Genomic DNA, 22811 nt, shown 5'->3' with positions numbered 1-22811 from the left:
CAGATCCCGGTAGTTGGCTGGCTACTCAAAGTTGGAGAACCGGTTCGAGAGAAGATCGATAACAAGTAAGAATTTGGTCCTTCCTATCGAGCACCGGTTCCCGTTCTTGGAGTGAAGGGCACAAGAACAGTCATATTACCACCACTTCCAGGTCGTAAGGAAAACAGGTTTACCTCTATTGACAATGTCAAGATACACAGGGTGGCCGATTCTTCATAGCATGACACCGGCAGTCTCCTGTCCTTCGATTGTGAGAAATTCTGTTTTGGCCACTACTTCTTATGCTGAGCCAGAAGTGGCCCTCGAGATGCCTGCTGTTTCCAAACCTTTATTAAACACTTTTCCCGTTAATAACATTGATGACCTAGATTACGCCTATCCAGCTGATTTATCTATGCCTGATTTACAAACACGTTTGGCCACAGAATCCAGGTTCACCTTTGACTCTGTTTCAGTGACTTCGAAAAAACCCTCACGTTGTACAATTTATGCCTCTTATTTAAAAAACATTTTTTGATTCCCCCTTGGACATATATTTGGCTGGTACTTTTTTCAGTTTACATACATAAACAAGAGGAATCCTACTAGTAGGGAAGGGTTACCCACAGGCTTACATACATAAACAAGAGGAATCCTACCTCACACACCAAAAGGTCCCTTGGTGTCATGCTTCATCATAGGGGTCTTCACACCCCTCTAACGGGATGCAGCGTGCTGCGACCTACGACTACGCGGGAGCACTGATATTAATGACTATGTGTGGTGCGTGTGGTGCAAGTGATAGTGATATTTATGTGAGTGGTGGGATTTAGTGAAGAATTAAAAAGTACCTGGCTTGTGGGTGTTTAGGAAAAAACTTTATTCACAACCCCGGGCTGGTACTGCTAAAAGAAGTGAAGTGCGAGGTTCAATCTGTCGTGGTATGGACAGTACCTCATGTGTGCGTCTACATGTTTCGGAGCATGTGCTCTTTCTTCAGGACGGGGGCACAACTTCCCCACCTTACTCACGTTTCACTAGTTTGTAACTCAAAGGTTTTGTGTTAGTAACAAAAAGTGAAAAATTAATTATTGAGTGTATGAAAAGTATAGACTATAATGTGCCTACAGCGGTTTTGGCTCAGGATACATGCATTTGCATGACCTGAAAAAGAAAAAAGAAAAAGAATGGTCACCCTAATCATGGGTAGTTCAGACAGGTGCAGTCACCTGAAACAAACCATTAGCACAATTGGCCCTGTAAAAGAAGAACTCACAAGACATACTGGTACTGCTGGGTAGTGGGCGTAACTACCCACCATATGTGCCAGTATTCATAGATCGATATACCTTTGATCGACATATAATCACCGGGTTATGATAACTGATAATAGATACAATATCCATGTTCACAAAGACCATGTTACCTATTACATTGGATTAGCCCAGCAGTACTTTATGCTCCCGTGTGGATAGCTGTCTCACTAACAGTTATGCCCACCATATGTGCCAGTATTCATAGATCGATATATCTCTGCTCGACATTTAATCACTGGGTTATGATAACTGATAAAAGATACTATATCCATGTTCACCATTACCATGTTCTTTATTAGTTGCTCAGCCTGGTAGTAATCTCCATACAGATCACAATACTATAATTCTATACATCCAAGCAATGCGAGTGAAAATATTCCTGCCAATTAGCCCTACTGTTATCCCCATGGTCAGCACTATAACTGTGGCTGCATCCCGTAATCACTTTAATTGAATCGTGTGATCGTCAGATGAACAAGCTCACGGTACAACCAGCGAGTACTGTAGTACGCACGCGCTGGATTCAGCGTCTTTCCAGAGCGCATGCGCGCTGCAACAGACACTCAAGGAGCATGCGCGAAGCTGAGACCAACACCGGCAGGGCACGCACGGACACGGGCCCGAAATACAAACCGGTCCGACCGGACCTGCCTTATAAGGACTCATAATCAGCCTAACAATTATTGTCTTAACGAGCGGATTACCCTTATTTGGGCCTAACATCACATCCGACCCTGTGCAATTATGGGCTATACTAATTAGGACCACCGGGTACATATACCATCCACGGCAGACTCTGGCATCCATTCCAGCGGAGCAGCGTGTGGGGTAAGACGGTGGACAAACCGTGCCGAGTTTGTGAGTATACTGCTGGCAAAACTAAGCATTCCCTATGACTAAGTGAGTAAGAAATGATTTTAAAACCCAATTGTTTTCTCTACTTAGATTGCACAAGTAGCAATCACCCCCAGACGTTCTAGAGTGCTCATGAAGCAAGCAACCTATATCTATTAAGTATGACCTACACTTCCTTGGTATTCAATTTTATAGACAATAATGTGTGTTTTCTATGTTGTATGTCTTGTGAGTTCTTCTTTTACAGGGCCAATTGTGCTAATGGTTTGTTCCAGGTGACTGCACCTGTCTGAACTACCCATGATTAGGGTGACCATTCTTTTCTTTTTTTCTTTTTCAGGTCATGCAAATGCATGTATCCTGAGCCAAAACCGCTGTAGGCACATTATAGCCTATACTTTTTATACACTTAATAATTAATTTTTCACTTTTTGTTATTAACACAAAACTTTTGAGTTACAAACTAGTGAAACGTGAGTAAGGTGGGGAAGTTGTGCCCCCGTCCTGAAGAAGAAGCACATGCTCCGAAACATGTAGACGCACACATGAGGTACTGTCCATAACCACGACAGATTGAACCTCGCACTTCACTTCTTTTAGCAGTACCAGCCCGGGGTTGTGAATAAAGTTTTTTCCTATACACTCACGAGCCAGGTACTTTTTAATTCTTCACTAAAATCCCTCCACTCACATAAATATCACTATCACTTGCACCACACGCACCACACATAGTCATTAATATCAGTGCTCCCGCGTAGTCGTAGGTCGCAGCACGCTGCGTCCCGTTAGAGGGGTGTGAAGACCCCTATGATGAAGCATGACACCAAGGGGCCTTTTGGTGTGTGAGGGGTATTTTACAAAACACTAAGTGCTCCCACACCTGTGGAAATAAAATTGACAATTGTGCCCCGTCATTTCCCTGTTTCTGCCTGACAGACATTTTTTTTCATTCAGACAAGCACCCATTTTGTGCGACATCCATTTTGTCTTCAGACCCACAAGCAAGACACCCTGCCTCTGGCACCCCCGTTCATTGACCACACATTTCTGTGGTTCTGCCAATTCTGGGAACCAGCAGCAGATAGTTCCTGTTTTCTTAACTGTAAGACACCCTGCACATGGCATCTTAGTTCATTGACCACCCCTTCCTGTGCTTCAGCCAATTCCCAGAACTAGCAGACAGTTCCTGTCTTAAGAAATAGTTCCTGTCCTTGACTGCAAGCCAGAGAGCAGATGGTCTCTGTTTTACACAAGATAGTTCTTCTTTTTGACTCTTGTGGTTCAGCCAATTCCCAGAACCAGCAAGATAGTTCCTGTTTTACACAAGATGGTTCCTGTTCTTGACTCTAAGCCAGAGATAAACCCCCGAATGAGTAAGGGCCTTCAACTGACAGAGAACACATTTCCACACATCACATGCCTTCTCACGAGACACAAGACACGCCCCTACCTCGACACATCTGTTGGAAATTACTGCTTGTCACTTCCCCTTTTCTTGTCACTTCTCTTTTCTTCTTTTGCCTATTGACTGAAAACTGTATAAATATTCTGATGTGTGAATAAAGCTGCAGACCACTCCTGTACCCGCTTGGTGCTGGAGCTCTCCCCTTAACTCGAGTTACTGGACCCTTTTTTTTACTCGAGCACCACAGACTCCTCTCCTTGCTTTGACTGAAATTATGATTATTAAGTATAGAAATTCTGAGATGAGGTAATATTGAATTAATTTACCACACACCCCTGTGGGTAACACTTCCCTACTAGTAGGATTCCTCTTGTTTATGTATGTAAGCCCGTGGAGTAAGAATCCTACTTCATTACTCTACCTCCCTCCTTTGTTAATTTTACTTTTTTTCAGTTTAACTTTTTATGTCAATTGGTTTTGTATTTTATTTTTTTTGTCTCATCGATGGACACTATGTCGAGGAAAGAACTTGCATTCGGCATCTAAATGGAACTTTGGCCCCACATTCCTTGTCACATACAGAACGCAGACTGAAGAGAGACTTACATTTTGTTAACATCACTGCTTGGCCTGTTCTTGATGGGATTGTGTGGGATGGAGTTAAATTTCAAATCCATGGCCCTACTGAAGTGGTTAATGTCCCTAATGTACTCAGAGTGAACATGGGGGATGTGGTGAAACAAAACATACGTTCTGATTATTGGGATGTTCAGGCCGTAGAATCATTATTCTCTGATTTGAAATATTTTGCTGCCTTTGATGCTGAAGATTTATATTTAGAATCTGCTAATTATGGTGATTTATTTTGCTTTCAACATTTTGGTAACCATTTTCTGCATAAAACGAGTTCCAGAAGGGGTACTGTAAATTACACACAGTGGGAACATTGCCCAGCACCATTACAAGGCAGCTCCAGTACATTTTTAAAGAAGTACACTTATTTTACCGACTTTAATCAAACAAGTCCTGAGTCCTTTTATTTTAAAATGACACAGAAGTCCATGTCCAAAGTTAGACTTACCGATACTAAATTGTTGTATTCGAAGTCCTTTCTAGACAAATTAGCTGTAGAGGGCTACGAGCTATGGAAGGAAACCATTGACCTTAAATCGGTTTGGGGTTCTAAAAGTTGGCAGGTACAAGGCACTGAGGCTTTGCACCGTGCATGTCTCATCCTAAATAATATGTTGTTTTTAAATTCTACTATTTTCCAGACAACATGCTTTGGATTGGCTACTTCAAAAAAATGGAAATACCCCTACTATTCCTGTTTTAGAAGAATATTCCAGTTGGAATAATTTCACACAGTTTTCCATTCGAGAATTGCAAACATTATTGCACAATTCATCCTTTAATGTATCCAGTTTGGATCCGAAGGGTTGGCTGATGTGGCACAGAAGTTCTGATTCTTGCCAACGTCGCTTTTTGGGTTTAACTGAAGGTTTTACCCAAGTCAGGCCTGATCCCCGTTTTGATACTGATCATATTGTCACCACTTACTCAGTGGGCAAATTATGTCAGAATTGGCTACAACATTCTACATTAGCTGCAGTTAAATTACATCTATCCCAGTTACCTGATAATGTGGATTTAAATGATTTCATAAAGGGCCCGGCTAGTGGTAGATCTAAACGGTGGAATTATGCAGTTTACAATGAAATCTGGAAACTTTCACAAATTGAGGCTGCTAAGCGCCTAAGAGCTATTGATCAATCTGATTTGGAAAAGGTGCTTGCAGTTGTCGACAACAGTATTAACATGCTTTCTTCCCGCATCTATATGTTGAATTTTATTGTATCGTCTGTTGTTGATATAGTAAATGATGAAGTGTCTGTGTTATACCATGGTCAGAATCAATTACCTTAAACCCTGCAGACGCTTAAGGTAGGTAGAGTGCCCTGGAATTACATGAATGTGTCCTCCCTCTTTGCCCCTTTTAATTTGACTGACAAACAGCGCCTGCTTTCAATGCGTGACGCATCCTTTTCCATGTTACACATTTAGAGGTTGGAATCTTTACCGTTCTCTGTAGCTGAGGCCACTGCTGCAACGTGGCTTATCCACGGATTAATCACATTACCATTTGCCTTATACAAGTTTACTAATTGTATGCAATATATTGCGATAGGGAGATATGAACCATTAGGTAGCTCATTCCTCCACGAGGCGTGGTCTCTTCCATTCACTTATAGGTGCCTGAAAGACGAGAAAGAAGTGTATCTTAATGGGGAGGAATGCACAGAGTCCCCTGACTATTCATTGATATGCAGACACATCCAGTTACATGGTTCTTGTAATCAGGACCGGCCTAATTTAGCCTGTGTTTTGAAAGGCACTCCGGTTCCCGCAATCGTTCCCACTTTCACATTACTGGCGAACGGTAGTTATTTACTGTTGAATAACGAAGAGTGTTGTGGGTTAATTAAAGGTATCGCTTATGTGGTAACTGTATCAGAATGTGTTGTCTGTTGCAAAAACGTTCTATATCCCCCTACGCATGGGAATTCAGATGTTTCCATCTGGCCGCGCATCCCAACCTTGAAAGCAGAGTTCAATGGTATGAGTAGAATAAGAGCCCTTTTGTCTCAAAAAGAGGTGGCCCTGAGTTCAGCCCGAGAACCATTCGTCCCTCACATAGCTAACACGCGCACAGAGGTGCAGGCGCTTTTAAATACTGATTTGCCGTTACATTTCAGCGATCTGGTTCATCAAATCTTTAATGCCTCCTCCACTTCGGGCCTTGCTCACTTTCTTAGAATAGTTAGCAGTGGTCTCGTGACTTCATTCGAGAAAATATTTGGAGTCATCCCTGCCTTCTTTCATTCTATATTTTCAAGTCTGTTTGGTGGCTTCCCTGTTTTGCTAGCATTAGCTGCGGGCGTTTTGGTGATATTTTGTTTTATGAAACATGGATGCCCGTCCTGCGTTAGAAGCCGCAAAGCCCCTCCTGCCACTGTTTCGCAACCGGATGCTTGATTACTATGGCACACTGCCGCTTGCGACTTTAAGCACGGCATTTGGATTATCGTTTCGGTTTTCCTATTTCACATGTGCCCAGCCTGTGTTTCATTGCCTGAGTTGCGATTTCGACTGGGCTCTTGATTTGTGTCTCTGCATGACGGTGTCTCCTGACGTCGATTTTAATCATCTGATGAGCCCCGTAGTTGCTCATGAGTTGGTTTCTTCTGGCGAAAGGATTATGGCCCTGGCAGGGATGCATGGACTAATGGGTCAGTGGGACATACTCGCAGCAGCGCATGAGTTCTTGGCACAGAGCTTTCTTGAGAACCCACCGAGTTGTCCTCTGATGATGCTAGAGGATCCAGTGCTGGAGGAGCACGTATGTTCTTTCCCACTACTTAATTGGATGGCTGAACTGTTTTCGGATGACGACAGTGATTTCATGTTGGAGGCTGTTGCTGCATATTTTGCATATTAGTCCTATCCTGAGAAGCCCTGGAGACTTTTGTTATTAAGCACGTACCTGATTGTTTGTTTTCAGGGTGCTTTTTGCTTACAAACGATTCTTTTTCTACACCCCAGGCCTATTGACTTATACAAAAGTGGGCCTTGTGTTGAAACGTTTAGACCATTTTAATTGGCCGCTGTAGGCCATCATATCTGCTTTTGAAAGATTAGCTTAGCTCATTATTATTGAACTCTACTTTCAAGTTATGCCCCTATTCTGGTCTTACCTTACCTTAATTTTTGACCGTGCTCGGATCATTGGGGGGGGGGAGGGGGGTCATATAGCTATTTGGTTTCTATATACTGTGTTAAGTTAGCATGAGATTATTAAATGTTTAAACGCCATTTTTCCTTTTGCTTCATTTTGCACACAACACATAATTGTTGTTTTAGCTTTCAACCCAGAAGAGCTTCGTTATTTACTTGAGAAATAGTATGTTATTGCTCTGATATCAGTTTTGCTTGGTACACTGTCTGCACAGTGAGTGCTGAAAGCTCAAAGGATAACTCAACACAGTGTTGTTGTGAGGTCTGATCTTCGCACCTCCATAGACATAACACACATGCTGCTGCCAAAATCTGGCTCTAAGCGGGTTTTATATTGTTGTGCTGAAAACACACGAGACACACTTGATGTTGCTTCGCATGCAGAGAGCTGGTGGAAGATGATGTGATCCTCTGCCACTGAGATTTTGAGGTATGGGCCCGCCCTGCTAAAACCCAAATAAGACCTTCATAGATATAAATATACTATGCTAAATAGGGAGGGTGAGAATTAGGTATTGTTAATTCCTATTCATTACAGCATCTTAGTATGCTTTCACCATTTGCCTTTTATGGACTGATAACTATGCTGATAACTTTGTTACTTATTATATGTTTGCTTGTATTATATAAGATACTGCGTTTGAGAACCCTGCATTAGTAAATAAATATTTCAAATATGCACGTGTCCTCATTTACTCCACGTTCTGGTTTGAAATGATTATATAGCGAAAGAGTGTTCATGTGTTCCACGATACCTGAGGTAATCTAAGTTCATGTTCTGGTTTGTCTAAGCATTGGGAGTTTGTTATGACCAATGAGACACTGTAGCTAGCTCGGTAAGGGGATTTTGGGTACTGAGGTGAGTTTTGGGCCATCCTAATTCACCGAGGTTCCAGGTCTCTATGCACAGTTCTGTAGGGGAACGGATTTCACGCTACAAACCAACTGTTCCTTTTTAACTATTGTGTATCTTATAAGGTTTCAAGTCATACACTCTTTAACCTTCTTTGCATAGCAGGATGAAATAGTATTAGGGGTTCTTCTATTATATAGAATTCTAGCAACATTTGCAGAGTCAACATCCATTCAGGTGTTAAAACAGACACAAAAAAAGAACACACTTTGGGCATCACAGGATAACCGATGGAACATTGCAGTCAGGTGCATGGTTTTCTTCGACAAAGGGAACTCCGTCTCATGGTGCATTCATTTACAGAAAATCCATCCTTCCTCAGGTAGACGCAGTCACCATATCCAATTACGGGGAAACTGAAATGATAAGAACAGGAGTTTGACAACCTGCATTTAGAACAAGATATGTTAATTCAATTTACCGACATATGCCTGCTCCGCTGTTCTACTTTTTATTTTCCTTTCAGGGCAAGCATCATAAAATACAACACACAGATCCTAAGCATTTAATAGTTTATTGGCCATGCAGCCTAGCCACAAAAGTTGCTGCGCTATATTACACTGGGGGAGAAAGCAGCAGAGACCTATATTTACTAGGTATAGTGCTGCACACAAAGTGGATGCCAGGTGCCATATACATACCCTTGCACTATTGAGCAAATGTATCTGAGAAATGACTAGCACATGTTTTGTGTTTACAGGTATCCTGCCAGAACAAAGTACTATGTTTAGGCTAATATTAAAGGAGAATTTAAAATATTTCCCCTACTTAGCGCCTGCCTTATGTAGTACAGTAATGTGTGTGTACCAGTCCTGGGAATCCCCTCAATGTAAAGTAATGAAAAGCAGCTCAAGACACTATGCGTGTTACTTTAAAGGCTTCCCTCTAGCACACAAACATGTTACTCTGAAAAGTAAACACGTTATCAACACTTTTCTCCAATTTGCCTTATTTTTCATGATTTTGCACAAGTGCAAAATGTTGACAAATCTGCCCCTTTTTTAACAGATTACAAGGCCTGTATAAACCCTTTCAGTTTTGTCATTGCTAAAAGAAACATGCACTTTTCTATCTTCCATTATTTCTGTCTAAAACAACATTCTGCAAAGATTTTTCGCTGTGTGTCCTGCCTTAAATGTGTCCAAAACATTTAATTGAGAAGGAGCCTTCTAAGGGCTCTGGGAAAAGTAAATAAGGATGCTTGGGACATGAGCTACTTCTTCATTACTCTAAGTAACAATGGTACTGCCTGTAATAATGGAATGTCACATTGGTCCTGACCACCTTTTACTGGTCAACCAATTGTAAAGTCCTGTGATCTCACACAGCTGTAGTTTGTACTTGTGATTTTCTGGATAGTTGAGTGGAGAGAGAAGCATAAATGAGAGTTACAGAAAGAGGTAATGCCAGACAGTGAAATATAGGTAGCTGTGAGGAAACATAGAGAGAACAAAGTAAATAATGAGAGCGGTGAGGTACAGGGAAAAGTGGAAGAAAGGGAGTACAAAGACAGAGAGATGAGGTAGTGAACAGATGCTTAGACAAATAGAGAGGCTACGTAGCAGCAGAGGAGTGGGAAGAGTGGGGATAGAGAGACAAGATCTAGAGAGAGAAATGAAATCAAGACAGACAAGGTAGGGAGTAATGAGGTAGAGGTTGGACTGACAGAATTACAGCATAAAAATATAGAGAGGTTAAGTAAAGACAAAGTTGAGTGAAGCAGGAAATTGTGGAGGAGCGGTACTTATGTAGAGGCATCAAGAGTGGTAGAGAGTGTCCTGATCACATTAGCAGGGGGTCTTTTGTATAGTAGGGGTAATGTGCAGTTGCTAACTTTGCCCAGGCCTTAAAATGTTCAACTATGTCTTCCATACAAATGTTCCCTTCATTACATACAATAGGAGACATAACGCCATACCTAATATGGGTCGCAAGTTGGTTTGAGCCAGAGCGGAACTCTGAGAGATGAGTGGAAATAGCATTTAAGATTTCCTTCATGGATTTGTGACAAAAGGATTGCCTCATGTGCATGATTAATAAAGTGATTCTTTTATGACAAAATTTAGTCCTGATAATGGATCTTTGAACTACAATGGAAAGTTGGATTGCCCACCCAGGGTAGGTTGGGCATAGAGTATGCAGATTGCAAGCAGGGCCTGTGGGAAATCTAGCGACGCACAGCTGAAGTCTGTGAGCAGCAAGGGTTAGCCGTTCACAGAAGGTGAGGTCCAGGGAACAGATGCATCAATTATTAAATCCACATTTGTAGAGTGCACTTTTCACCCAGAGGGCTATCCAGGCGCTGCGTGAGGAGGAGCTACTCGAACAGCTAGGTCTTGAGTCCACTCCTGAAACCGGTGAGGGAGGTGGAGGTTCGGAGGTGGGTGGGGAGGTCATTTCAGGTTTTGGCTGCAAGGTGAGAGAAGGCGCGACCTCCGGCTCAGGTACAATGGATGAGGGGGATGGTGGCGAGATCCAGGCAGCCAGACCACAGGTGTCTGATGGACTGGTGGAAGGTCAGGCAGCAGTTCAGGTATTCCGGTCCTCTGTCGTGGAGGGCTTTGTAGGTGTGCATGAGCAGCTTGATAAGGCATCTCTTGATGGGAGTCAGTGCATGCAATGGAGGTAAGGGGTGGTGTGGGAATGTCTGGGTAGGTCAAGGATGATTCTAGCTGCTGCATTCTGGATTGTTTGGAGACGTTTGAGGAGGAGGGTGGTGGTTCCAGCGTAGAGAGCATTTCCGTAGTCCAGTCGACTGGTGATGAGTGCCTGAGTGTTTGTTTTTGGGTGTCGGTTGGGATCCATAGGAGGATTTTGCAGAGCATTCTGAGGTTGTTGAAGCAGGTGGAAGCCATGAAGTTGACCTGCCGTCTCATGATGTCACTGTCGAGGATGATTCTGAGATTGCAGGCATTGCTGATTAGAGGGCAGATGGCCACCAGGAGTCTTCCTTCGGTGTTGTCGGCATTGAGTCTGAGGCAGTTGATCATGGCGTTCCGAAAGTTTGCTCTGGTGGCGTCCATGTCACTGTGAGGGAGAGTATGAGCTGGGTGTCGTCAGCATAGAAGGTGATGTTGAGACCGTGGCTGCGAGCGATGGGTGCCAGAGGCGTCATGCATACATTTAACAGTGCGGAGCTGAGGGAGGAGCCCTGGAGTATGCCGCAGATGATGCTCTTGGGGTAAGAGGTTTATTGTGGGAGGCAAATTCTCTGAGTGTGTCCAGAGAGGAATGAGGATAGAAGATTGAGGGCGTTACCATAGATGCCGATGAGATGAAGTCTTTGGATATGGAGGTGAGCGGAGACAGTGTCGAAGGCCACTGACAGGTCGAGGGGCATCTGGCCTGCTGACTCACCGCAGTCAAGGATGGCTCTGACATTGTCAGTGGTGGCTATAAGGCCAGTTTCTGTACGTTGGTTTGAGAAGAAACCAGATTGGGAGGGGTCAAGCAGGTAGTTGGATTCCAGGTAGTCGGTGAGTTGGCAGTTGACGGCTTACTATAGTACCTTGGCTGGGGAGGGGAAGAGCGAGATTGGGCAGTAGTTTATGAGGTCGGATGGGTCCGCTGTGTGTTTTTTAAGACGGGGTTCTGACTCCTGCGTGCTTCCAGGCTCCAGGGAAGGTGGCAGTGCTGAAGCTGAGTTGTTGATGCTAGTGAGTGGTGTTCCAATTCCTTTGTATCTTAGTTTGAGGGTAAGGTGGGACAGTGGTTGGTCGGAGCACCGGGGTGGATGGAGGACTTAATCAATGTTGTGGTTTCAGTGCAGAGAGGTGTCCAGTCCATCAGGAAGTTGGGAGGGAGGATGGTGAGAGGAGCGGAGAGGTCTGGCTGCGGCGGTTGGGGTTTGAAGTTTTTGTAGATGTTGGCAATCATGGTGTGGAAGAGGTCGGTGAGTGAGTTGCAGAGGGACTGGGAGGGCTGGATGGAGTTTTTGATGGTGTCAGGGGAGGAGAGTTCTATGACGTTGTGGAAAAGTTCATGGTGCGGTTGTTGGGCTGGTGGCGATTGTGGCTTACTTTGCTTCTCTGATGGGGTGGTGGTAGTGTTTGAGAGCTGTCTTGAAGGCTGTGTGGTCAACGGGGTCTCTGCTGGTGTGCCAGCGTCTCTCCAGAGGTTTGCTTTTGCGTTTTTCAGCTTTGAGTTTGGGGGTGAACCCGTTGGCGTGCTTGTTGGTTCTTCTGTTGCTGAGGGTTTTGATGGGAGCAATGTAGTTGGCAATGGAGAAGATTCATTTAGATAGGTGGGCGGCAGCTTGATTGATGCCGTCTTATGTGTGCAGCATGGTGGTGTTGAGGGTGGTCTTCCATAGGGACTCGGTAATGGTGCTCCAGCTGGGGTGGGTCGTGGGGGGGGCAGAGTGACGGTGGCCTGTCAGTCGACATTGATGGTGAGATGGACAATGCTGTGTTCCATTCAGGTGAGCTCGGTTGTGTGGCTGAACTGGATCTTGTCACTGAATGTGAACATAAGGTTGAGGGTGTGGTCGTGTTGTGCAAGGGGTCGGTGATGATCTGTTTGAAGCCCAGTTTGTCCATGGTGTCAACCTGGGTGGTCGAGTTGGTGTCTGAGAGGTCTTCGAGGTGGAGGTTGAGATCGCAGAGGAAGAGGTAATGTCTGGATTCCACTGCAAAGGGGGCCGTGATTTCAGATACGGTGTTGCAGAAGGGGGTCACGGTCCTCATGGTCTGTAGATGAGGGTGCCATTGACTGTTCAATTGGCGTTGCCGTGAAGTTGAGGTGTTACGTGTTTGGGCAGGGGAGCAGGGTTCAGAGGTGGTGAGCCTCTACGTGTCCTTGTGAATAATGGCGATTCCATGTCTGTCTGGCCGGTCCTTGTGGGTCAATTTTTAACCAGTTGGAGTGGCTGTGGCTATGTTGGCGGATGAAGGGTCCTTGAGCCAGATCTCTGTGAAGAATACTATGTCGGGCTGATGGTGGTGATGGAGTCCCAGAGTTAGATGGCGTGCTTGGTCAGGGTGCGGATGTTAAGTAGAATGCATCAAAGTTTGGGCTGGTAGTTGGTGGTCTTTGTAGGGGCCCATGGTTCCGAGGAGTTGCAGGTGAAGGTAAGCGAAAACTCCTTCGGTGCCTATGGGTGAGCAGGTGCAGCATAGGGTACTGAGACGTCCTGGGCCCATTCCTTGGAGAGCGGAGCTGGAGTAGCATTGGACCGGGGGTTCTGGTGCTGGGCGCAGATAGGCTTGCCTTTGGTGCACCGGCAACGCAGTCCAGCAGTGGCCAGTATTAGGTATCCTGGGGGGAGGGGGAGAATGGTGTGCAGGCCTGGGGGGCGAAGTACGTGACGCACTAGAGGTGTATGCGATTTCTACAATGGTTCTTGCTTACACAAGTGTGGAATAATGCAAATGTACACCTGGAACTTACACAGTGCTGTTCCAACTAGTTCCATCCAACCATTGGAATTCTTCCTCCAATTTATAAAGACCAATCCATGGATATCTCCTACCGTATTCTTTGAGTAGTTCGCTCTGCAAAGAAAGCACAATAAAGCACATTATTCTTAGCAACACAACATTTTCAAGTGACCTTATATCCATATGAAATGATTTTAAGTTAACTATTGCCATGAAGGTAACAGCACATGGGACACTGCAGGGTGAAATAGCCCCTCCCCGAAAAAACAAAATTCATACATATTGCTGCAAACAATGTACGTCAGGAACCAGACAGTTATAGAATACAAGATGAAAATATGTAGCAGCGTACATATAGAGACAGTTTTGGGACATATAGTGTAAGAGGATATAGCAAGTAACGAGATACAGGTGCAAATAGGAGGGATATTAATTGGCTGTTTGAACCTGGTGTAGTGAGAGGACATGAAAAGATGCAATGAGGAAAGTAATCTGAACTAAAGCCAAGTCAAGCTCTAGATGGGAATTAATCAGGGGGGGGTGCTTATAAATGGGCGAGCTGTGGAATCTGGAGTATAGAGGAATGGTGGTGTGGCTATCTCTATATGGAAGATTGGAGGACATGCTTAGTTATAGCTGCAACTAGAAGCTGGGATTCATCAGACTTCAAGTCCTTCATTGAAAAGGGTGAGCCTGAGTGAAGGCACTATGGCTTTATAGCTCTAGGGACCACAGGCAATAGAAGTGAGTTGTGTTATTTAGCCAAGGTATGAGAAAGGGGCCAAAGGTGGCCCAAAAGTGCAAGGAGTCCGTTCTACAAGAAAATTACTGGAATTGTGACACACCTTCTGGTGCTTGTCAAAGTGAGTGCAACATACAAATTGTTATGATACCTGTAGAAAAGGATAATCAGGAGCCAAAGCTGAAAGGGCTTGTTATGAAAATGTGGGAGGTTAGGTGGAGGGCTAACATTCCTAAGGGATCAGCTTATTAGCTCTGATCTCACTTCCAAACTTTACATTTAATCACACACTTTTTGCTTAACTGGATTGGTTGTTATCAGTATACAAATATCTCCTCATATTACCAGGGAAGGCCAGTTTTCAGCAGTGCATTCAAAGGTTTTATTTACTAGTTTTTCAGTTCTTTACTTATCCACAAGGGAATAATTCATCAGGTAGATGAGTAAATACATGTGTAGTTCAGTGATGTAAACAGAGAGTTACTTTGTCCTAATCAGATTAGTCCATCATTTGTATTTCCACATAATAATTAATAGAGCTCTCACTTCTTGCACTGAAGAAATCATGAGTTTTTTGAAAGGCAAAGATTGATTTATATAAAACAATATATTACAAGATGTTCAGCTTGACCGAGAATCAATATTCGGAACATTTTAACACAAGGCCAAATTAGTGTCAATGAGGTCAACTTCTCATTAAACTACCACTAGGAAGCACGTAAAGTTCAAGCAGTTGTGGAAATTGGAAATAATTTCCATTAGCATAAGCTGAAGCCATCTTGGTTGAGGCATCCATTTTGTAAGCTATGCAATTCTCCCTTCCTCTGCTGCTCGTCTTTTTTCTGCCTGTGCTATCTATTTTAGTTGACTTCCTAACTCAGCTAAAAGCAATGTACGTGCTGAGAGTTTGTAGCTGCCAGTACACCTGTTAAATGTCAATCATTTACTATTATAGTTTATCAAGAAGGACTAGCTAAGTTATGTGAAAGGACTCAATGGGTACGCATGTTGGCAAACCATTTGGTTTGGTCATGAAGCCCTCACCCACCAACCTAGTTGGTGGCATGCTTCATCATCGGGCCCACCACAGTGACACCGAATGTGTCCCGGGTGTGCTGCGACTCCAGATTACTGAGGAGCTGGTATACTCGCTGAGTGTGCAGTGTTGGGGGATGTGAAAGTGACAATTAAAAGCTATACAGTGGGTCCCAGTACCCGAGGGTATATGGATAGACTTTAATTACTGGGCCCCTGTTAGCAACTAAAAAGGCAAGCGGACGCGTTGGAGTAAATTATGACCTCCTTCGTCCTGTGTGTCTTAGCTAGTCCTTCTTTTTTTTTGAAGTTCAAAAGGCTTTATTGAGCTTTACACATGTACCACAGCTGTGTGCCTACAACCCAGCGAGTTTTAATGAGATCAGCAGTCAATCATACACGGCCTATCTGCCGACAACCCGGGGGACCGGCGGCGATTCAAATAGAGGCGTCTCGAGCGACCTTAGTACATGGTAGGTAAAGGATATTAGAGTATTTCGAGGTGAACTTCGTATTTTTCATTTTTTAAACCATATTTTATTGGCTTTTGCATGTTATACATAACACTTGGCATTTCAATTAAGTAACAGGATACATGCATATATTCTTTGCAACATACCTTTCCGTTTCATACATCAGGCAGACGTCATTACTTTTCTATTCAAGTCTAGAATTTCTCCAACATATCGGGCCATGGGCGCTCCTGAAATTAGATCCTCATCAAAGAGTGACATCTTCGTATCATTGACATTTGATCTCTCCCCACCCAACAGGGTAAGGGCTATATAGGGTCTCTATCCCTCTCTTCGGCAAAAATAACTTCAGGTCATCGTATCATTAGCATCTCGGGGTATCTTCTTCATGGACTATTTTCAAGATCGGACAGTTCTTGTGGTGGGTCGAATAGCTGCCCTCTGTATTCGTTCCATTTCCCCCATATCCTAGTCCATTTTTTGGGGCATCCTCGATGAACATACACTGCCTTTTCTGCCAGAATAGCTGTGTCCATATCTCTTCCCTATTGTGTGCATGTGGGTCCCACACCTGAGCCCCAGTTCATGGCAATGTTTAGCAAGGGCTAGGCCCAATGTTGCCCATGTTTGCTTTCCCCGATTCATGTCAGTGGGCGACCAAATATTCAATAAACAGCATCTAGGTTCTCTTGGTAGTTCAACACCACATGCTTATGATATTTCAGAGAGTATTTGGCCCCAATAAGATTGGATCTTGGGGCAGTCCCATATTATGTGAAAGAATGTGCCCGGGACACACACCCTCGCAGGCAGATAGGTTCCGGGATGCGGCCCAGCCGGTGTAGGAGTGTGCGGGAGTAGTATATTCTGTGTAATATTTTCAATTGCACTAGCTTGAGTCGTGATGGGATGGAGGCCTCCCTGGCAGATGCTAGAGCGTATAGCCAATCTTCATCCTCTATGTCCCCTAGTTCTATTTCCCATTTGCTCCGGAGGACAGCCGTGGGGTCGGGCATGTTATTGATAAGTTTACGATATGTGAGGGGGATGGCTTTTTTGTCTAGGCATTCAGTAAGGAGTCTATCCTCCAGGGGGGAGGATTCAGGCAGTTGGGTTCCTGTTGAAACTGCCCCCTGTAGTGCATGCTTGATTTGTGCATAGCGATACTGTTCGGTGTCTGCCATCCCGTATTTGTCTTTGAGGGCTGGGAGGGTGACAACTTCACCTTTTTTCCATAAGTCCCCGATTTTGGAGATACCAATTAAGTCCCACTGCCGGAAGCCCTTTGTGTTTGCTAGGGTACCTAGACGCCGCGTGTCCCAAAGTGGCGTGGCGAGCGTAAGCACTCCCTCCCATCCCAGGGCTCTCTGTGCTGCGTGCCAGTTTTTGATCGTGTGGGCTGTTGGGCCCGTAAAAGTGTGGCGTTGTTTGTTCGTGTATAGTGCCCGCATGAGTTGGTCAGGTGGTAGCACAGTTCGGTCAAGGCGGAAGGCTGGGTCCAGTTGTGGGGCGTGTAACCACTGATCAATCGCTATTAGTTTTGCTGCCCAATAATACAATTTAACGCTGGGTAGGGCGATCGCCCCGTCATACCAGGATCGGATTAATTTGGAGTGTGCTATACGGGCTGGCTTCCCATCCCACAGGAGTGCCGAGATTTCTGTGTCTATGGACTTAAAATAGGTGAGAGGGACCGGAAAGGGTGTGTTTTGCAACGCGTAAAGAAATCTAGGGAGTGATAGCATCTTAAATAATGCGGCTCTCCCCAGCAACGTAAGCGGTAAAGAGCGCCAGTGTGTGACATCGGATTTTAGCCTCTGTAGCGGTTTCATTACGTTTTCTTCCATGAATAAGGGTTCCTGTGGCGTGACATAGATTCCCAGGTATTTGAATCCCCTGGTGACCGTCTGTAGGGTGCAGTCTGGGGGCAACATCGGTGTATGGCCTCGTAGGACATAAAGAAGCGATTTGGTCCAATTAATGGTGTAGCCCGACACCTCGCCGTAGGCCCTGAGTAGGTCCATCAAAGCTGTCAGTGCATGGGTGGGGGACATCAAATAAACCAATACATCGTCCGCATAGAGGGAGATGCGGTCCTCCCATCCAGTCCCCCATGTGATCCCTCTAATTATGGGGTCTACTCGTACCTGCATCGCCAGGGGTTCAAGTATAAGGGCAAAGAGTAGCGGGGATAGAGGACATCCCTGCCTCGTTCCGCGTCCCAGTGCGAATGTGCGGGAAGTGTGGCCATTTGCTACCACCTGTGCCATCGGCTCGGTGTAGAGAAGTTTAACCCAACTGCAAAATTTAGGGCCGAAGCCCATCTTTCTGAGGACCGCGAATAGGAATGGCCATTCCACCAGGTCGAAGGCCATTGTTGCGTCAAGAGAGAGAATGGCTGCGTCTTCCCGTAACAGGGGGATACGATGTAGGACTCCATTAATGCGCCGTAGATTAAGTGATGTATTTCTACCAGGCATAAAGCCCGATTGGTCCGGGTGTATTAGGTCTGTAAGGTGGGGCTGTAGTCGTAGCGCCAGAATTTTCGCCAGGACTTTAGCATCCGCATTCATGAGGGAGATCGGCCTATAGGAAGAAGTTTGGTCAGGTGGTTTACCGGGTTTGTGTACTAAGACAACGGTGGCCAGCCGTTGGTCATCCGTGAGCTCACCTCTCGACAGGCAGTCATTATACATCAGGAGCATGTAGGGGATTATTTGTCGTGATAGTGTTTTGTAGAGTTCAACGGGTAGGCCGTTTGGCCCCATCGCTTTCCCAGTATGTAGTGCTGCTATTGCCTTCCCCACCTCTTCCCCTGTGAAGTCACCCTCAAGTGTCTGTGCATCTTCCTGTGATAGCACGGGCAGGGGTATGTCCTGCATGTACTGCGAGCAGTCTTCCTCCGTCCTCCCACCCTGTGCAGTGTATACGGTCTCATAATATGTGGCCAGTTCTTCTACAATTTGCGGGGGAGCGGTCGTGTGTGTACCATCTGAGCGCTCTAATGTGGCAATCTATCTATTGGTCCTTTCCCTATGTTCAAGCCATGCGAGCATCTTCCCAGTCTTGTCACCCAACTCATAGACCCTATGCAGTGTGTTAGTCAGTTTTGTCTTGGTTAGGTCCTCTACGTATGCCATGTATTCCTGTGATGCCAATTTTAGTGTGTGTGCTGTGTCTTCCGTGTTATCTGAGGCATGGGCCAATTCTGCTGTTTGAACTGCTGTTTCTAGTGCGTAAACAGCCGCCCTCTGTTCTTTTTTGTGTCTAGAAATGGTAGAGATAGCCTGTCCTCTGAGTACCACCTTGAATGCCTCCCATAAAACCGAGGGTGAATCTACAGAGTCTGGGTTTTCCTCAAAGTAATGCGTGGTAGAGGTTTTCAGTGCTTTCAAAATAGCTCTGTTTTTGAGATAGCCGGGGTAAATCGGGAATATTCTTTGTCGCCTGGTGGGTTGTGCCATGTAGGTGAGGTGCACTGGGGAGTGGTCTGATATCCCTCTTGGGAGGAGCTCTTGGGCCATGATCTTTTCCGGGGGGATCGCCAGGGTTAGCATGTAGTCTATTCTAGAGAGACTATTATGGGCCCCTGAATGAAACGTGTAATGACGGTCATGGGGATGTTTAATCCTCCACATGTACATCAATCCCATTGCTCCTAGGAAGTCGTTAAACATTTGGTTAGGTCTAGTGGTTTCACGAGGAGGCTGCCGATCAATCGCTGCATTCGATACTGCATTAAAGTCTCCTCCCATGATTAGTTCACCTTCTGGAAGTTCAAGCAGTAGTTTACCCAGGTCTTGGAACGCCCCTTGGTGTAGCGTAGGGGGATGTAGACTGAGAGTATATTATATGGCCGTCCCTCCCATTGACAATGTATCGCCGCAAATCGCCCTTGGTCATCAGCCCATGTGTGTTTGATGAGGAGTGGAGTGTTCTTTTGGGCCAGGATTCCAACCCCACGGGAACCCGCCGAGAATTCTGCGTGTGTGACCATCTTGAAGCCCCAGCGATTAAGAGCCTTGGAGGTAGTCCCCACCAAATGTGTTTCCTGTAGTAGGGCTAATGTGGGTGCCTTTCTCTTGAGATACTGGAGAACTAAGCCCCACTTAATTTTATGGCCTAGGCCATTGACATTCCACGATATGATCGTTAGCTTGGGGGCAACTAGTGGTTGTGATTGGGGGGCTGGTCAAGAGATATCATGATTAGCCATGATCTTCGGTGAGCAGGTGCATCAGTGTCATCGGATTTAGGATGCGGACCGAGGTCCGAGGTATGCTGGAGTGTAGAACGTGCTCCTGTGTGTCTAGCAGTATGCCTGTGATGTGGGTGTCGTGCCGAAGAGATCGTGACCGGATGCTCCCAGATGGTCGCTCCGGCCAGAACGTCGTGCCTAAGTGTGTGAAGAGGAAACGGTGTCTGTGTTGCGAAATTCGAACAAAAAACTCTGTATTACTAACTCCCCCACCCCTCAATGCCTCCCTCCTCCCTGCCTCCCTGGCCGACGGACTCAGAACTGTCCGCCACCCCAACTCAGCAGAGTGCTCTATCCCATGCCCCAACAGTGTACTTGCGTGTGGGGGTTACAAAGTCTGAAGTGAATGTGACCCTACCCTTTCGGGCGGGCCCGTTTCCGCCCCATGTCCAGAGCCGGCCTCTAACAAACATCTTTCTGCATCTGCAGTTCATTAGGTGAAAGTCCTCGCCCGTTCCACCTGACTCATTTCAGACCAGAGTCTCCTTGATCCGGATTTAGTGAGCCCTCCTCGTTGGGAGTGAAGTGTTCAGGGCTACCCATCTCCACTTCATCTGTGTGGCGGCTGCGGTCTCTTCCACTACGACGGGGTCCCTCTTTCTTTCTCCAGCCTTCAAGCCAGTCATACGCCTCCTCAGGAGGCTCAAAGAACCATGTCTTCCCCTCAGCAGCCACTCTCAGCCTCGCAGGGAACAGCATGGAGTAGGGTATTTCACATGACCGCAAGACTTTTTTAACTTCCAGAAAGCTTCGACGCCGTTTTGACACCGCTGCAGTGTAGTCAGGGAAGAAGGAGATCGAGGAGTTCTGTAGTCGGATTTGTGGGGAGAATGACATCTATGTCTCTGAAGTTGAAGAGGCGTGCAAGCACCGGTCTCGGGGGCGCCCCCGGCTTAGCCTTCCCGCCTGGCACCTTGTGTGCCCTTTCTACTGAGAAGAATGTGGAAAGTCCCTTGTGCTGTAGCCTAGTTTTTATCAGGTCTTCCACGAATAAGTCCATTGCCTGGGTGCCTTCACTTTCCGGAATACCTAAAATTCGTACATTATTTTGGTGCGCGTGCCCTTCTTGGTCGTCCAGCTTCTCGGCCAACATTTTGTTTTCAGTCTCGAGTCCGGAGACCGTCTTTGCTAACGTCGCTGTGTCGCCCACTAGCGATTTTGTGGTTCGCTCCACTTCCGCCACTCTGGTGGTGATTTTTTGAAAGTCTGCGCGGAGTAATGAGACATCCGTGGAAATGGAGCCCACAGTAGCTTGCACTGCGGCCAGCGCCGCCATTATGTCCTCTAGCGTGACTTTTTTGGGCGTTCCTTCACCATGTCTCCGCTTGACGAGGACCTCCCTTCTTGCAATGGGGGAAAGTCTTTATTATAGGCATACTTGTCTAGTTTGGCCTGCGTCGTGAGGTTTCTTGGGCCTCTGCCTGAAATCTAGGCACACTGGGTCGGTTGTAGGGGGAAGAGTCGTTATTCACAATGTGCGCAGGTGGGGCCTGAAGTCTCTGCAATGCGTCACCCCTTTCTCGTTTACCAGTTTTATAGTCCTGAGCTAAAGGTGTGGGCAGACGAATGCCGGTGCTTTCAGGGGTCTTGTATGAGCGGGCCCCTAGAGCCTCTTTAGCGCCTGGCGTGTGTGAAGAGCGTAGTTTGTGCCTCCCCTCCTGGTTCGTTGTTTATGATTAGTGCACCTGAACCCACCTTGTAGGCGTCTGGTTAATATTGCGGAGCCCCCACTTTGAATCCGGCGTGCCGGGTAGATAAGGGTCCCCTGCGCAGAATGTGCTGCAGTTATGCCGCCGATCGCGGAGCCAATTCGGCCTGTGCAGGTACTTGGGGCCCCGGTTGCTGCTTCCGGTCTAGGCCTTCTTTCGGTAGTCGCCGGGAGATGCGGCGCAGGTTTGGGACTGTTACAATGCTGGTCGCGGCTGTGGGGTGCCTCCACACTGGTGCGGGCACCTTACTGTGTTCTTTCCAGCGCCCGGCCCGGGCCTGCGGATCGCTTCCCCGCTTTCATCCACTGTCCCGCGCCGCAGGATCTATTGCGCACTCCCACCTCAGAGTCTTGTCGCTGCAAAGGGCTACACGGGATGATCCCGCTTGCCTGCCGTGTCCGACTCTCCGTCCGATTTCCGGCGATGTCTCTGCTACTCCTCGCCCCGGAGAGTCTCCGGGCCTGTGGATCACTCAAGGCCCCGGCTTCTATTACGGAGGTAGGCCCTCTTCCCACAGCCTCGAGTTGTGTCGGATCTCTGCTGCGGATTTTCTCCGGACTTGCTGTCGGCGATGCCGCTCGGTCACGGGCGTCCACGGGTGTTCCCGCCTCCCAGTAATTGTCAGGATAAGTGGTCGGATTTTCCCCGGAGGGTCACTTCAACCTCGGAGCTCTCTCAGCAAGCGGACATTTTCATCGGCTGCAAGCCACGCCCCCCTAGCTAGTCCTTCTTGATAAACTATATATAACCTAGGGGATCCGGACTAGCTTATCTAGTCCTCTCTCTCTATTTTGATTTGACAATCATTTACTATTGCCATAACCACTCCTGCTCCCCTCCTACTTTGCTGACCATGTGGTTATTCATCTGTCCTTGTTTGCGGAAAACTATTTCTAAAACTTGTCTTCCTATTTCTGTTCGCATGCTTACAATGCACAAAATCTGTATATAAG

The 22811-nt window shown here is 46.2% G+C and overlaps 1 protein-coding gene across 5 annotated transcripts in view; it reads right to left on the bottom strand.

Moving 5' to 3' along the window:
- Positions 1-3657: 3657 nt before the first annotated feature.
- The window catches only part of LOC147700662 (uncharacterized), a 334569-nt gene continuing 315415 nt past the window's right edge, over positions 3658-22811 (bottom strand). For all 5 annotated transcript variants that reach the window (XM_086929722.1, XM_086929724.1, XM_086929725.1 and 2 more), the window contains 2 exons: positions 13652-13755; positions 3658-8619 (listed from right to left, as the gene is read on the bottom strand). In XM_086929722.1, coding sequence (XP_086785848.1) covers positions 8508-8619; positions 13652-13755 — 216 coding nt within the window. In that variant the 3' untranslated portion in view covers positions 3658-8507. The remainder of the gene's footprint in view (positions 8620-13651; positions 13756-22811) is intronic.

Source organism: Lissotriton vulgaris, chromosome 7 (genome assembly GCF_964263255.1).
Source record: "Lissotriton vulgaris chromosome 7, aLisVul1.2, whole genome shotgun sequence".
NCBI lineage: Eukaryota > Metazoa > Chordata > Amphibia > Caudata > Salamandridae > Lissotriton > Lissotriton vulgaris.
The sequence above is the reverse complement of the archived record's forward strand: the minus strand, read 5'-3'. Positions and strand labels throughout refer to the sequence as shown.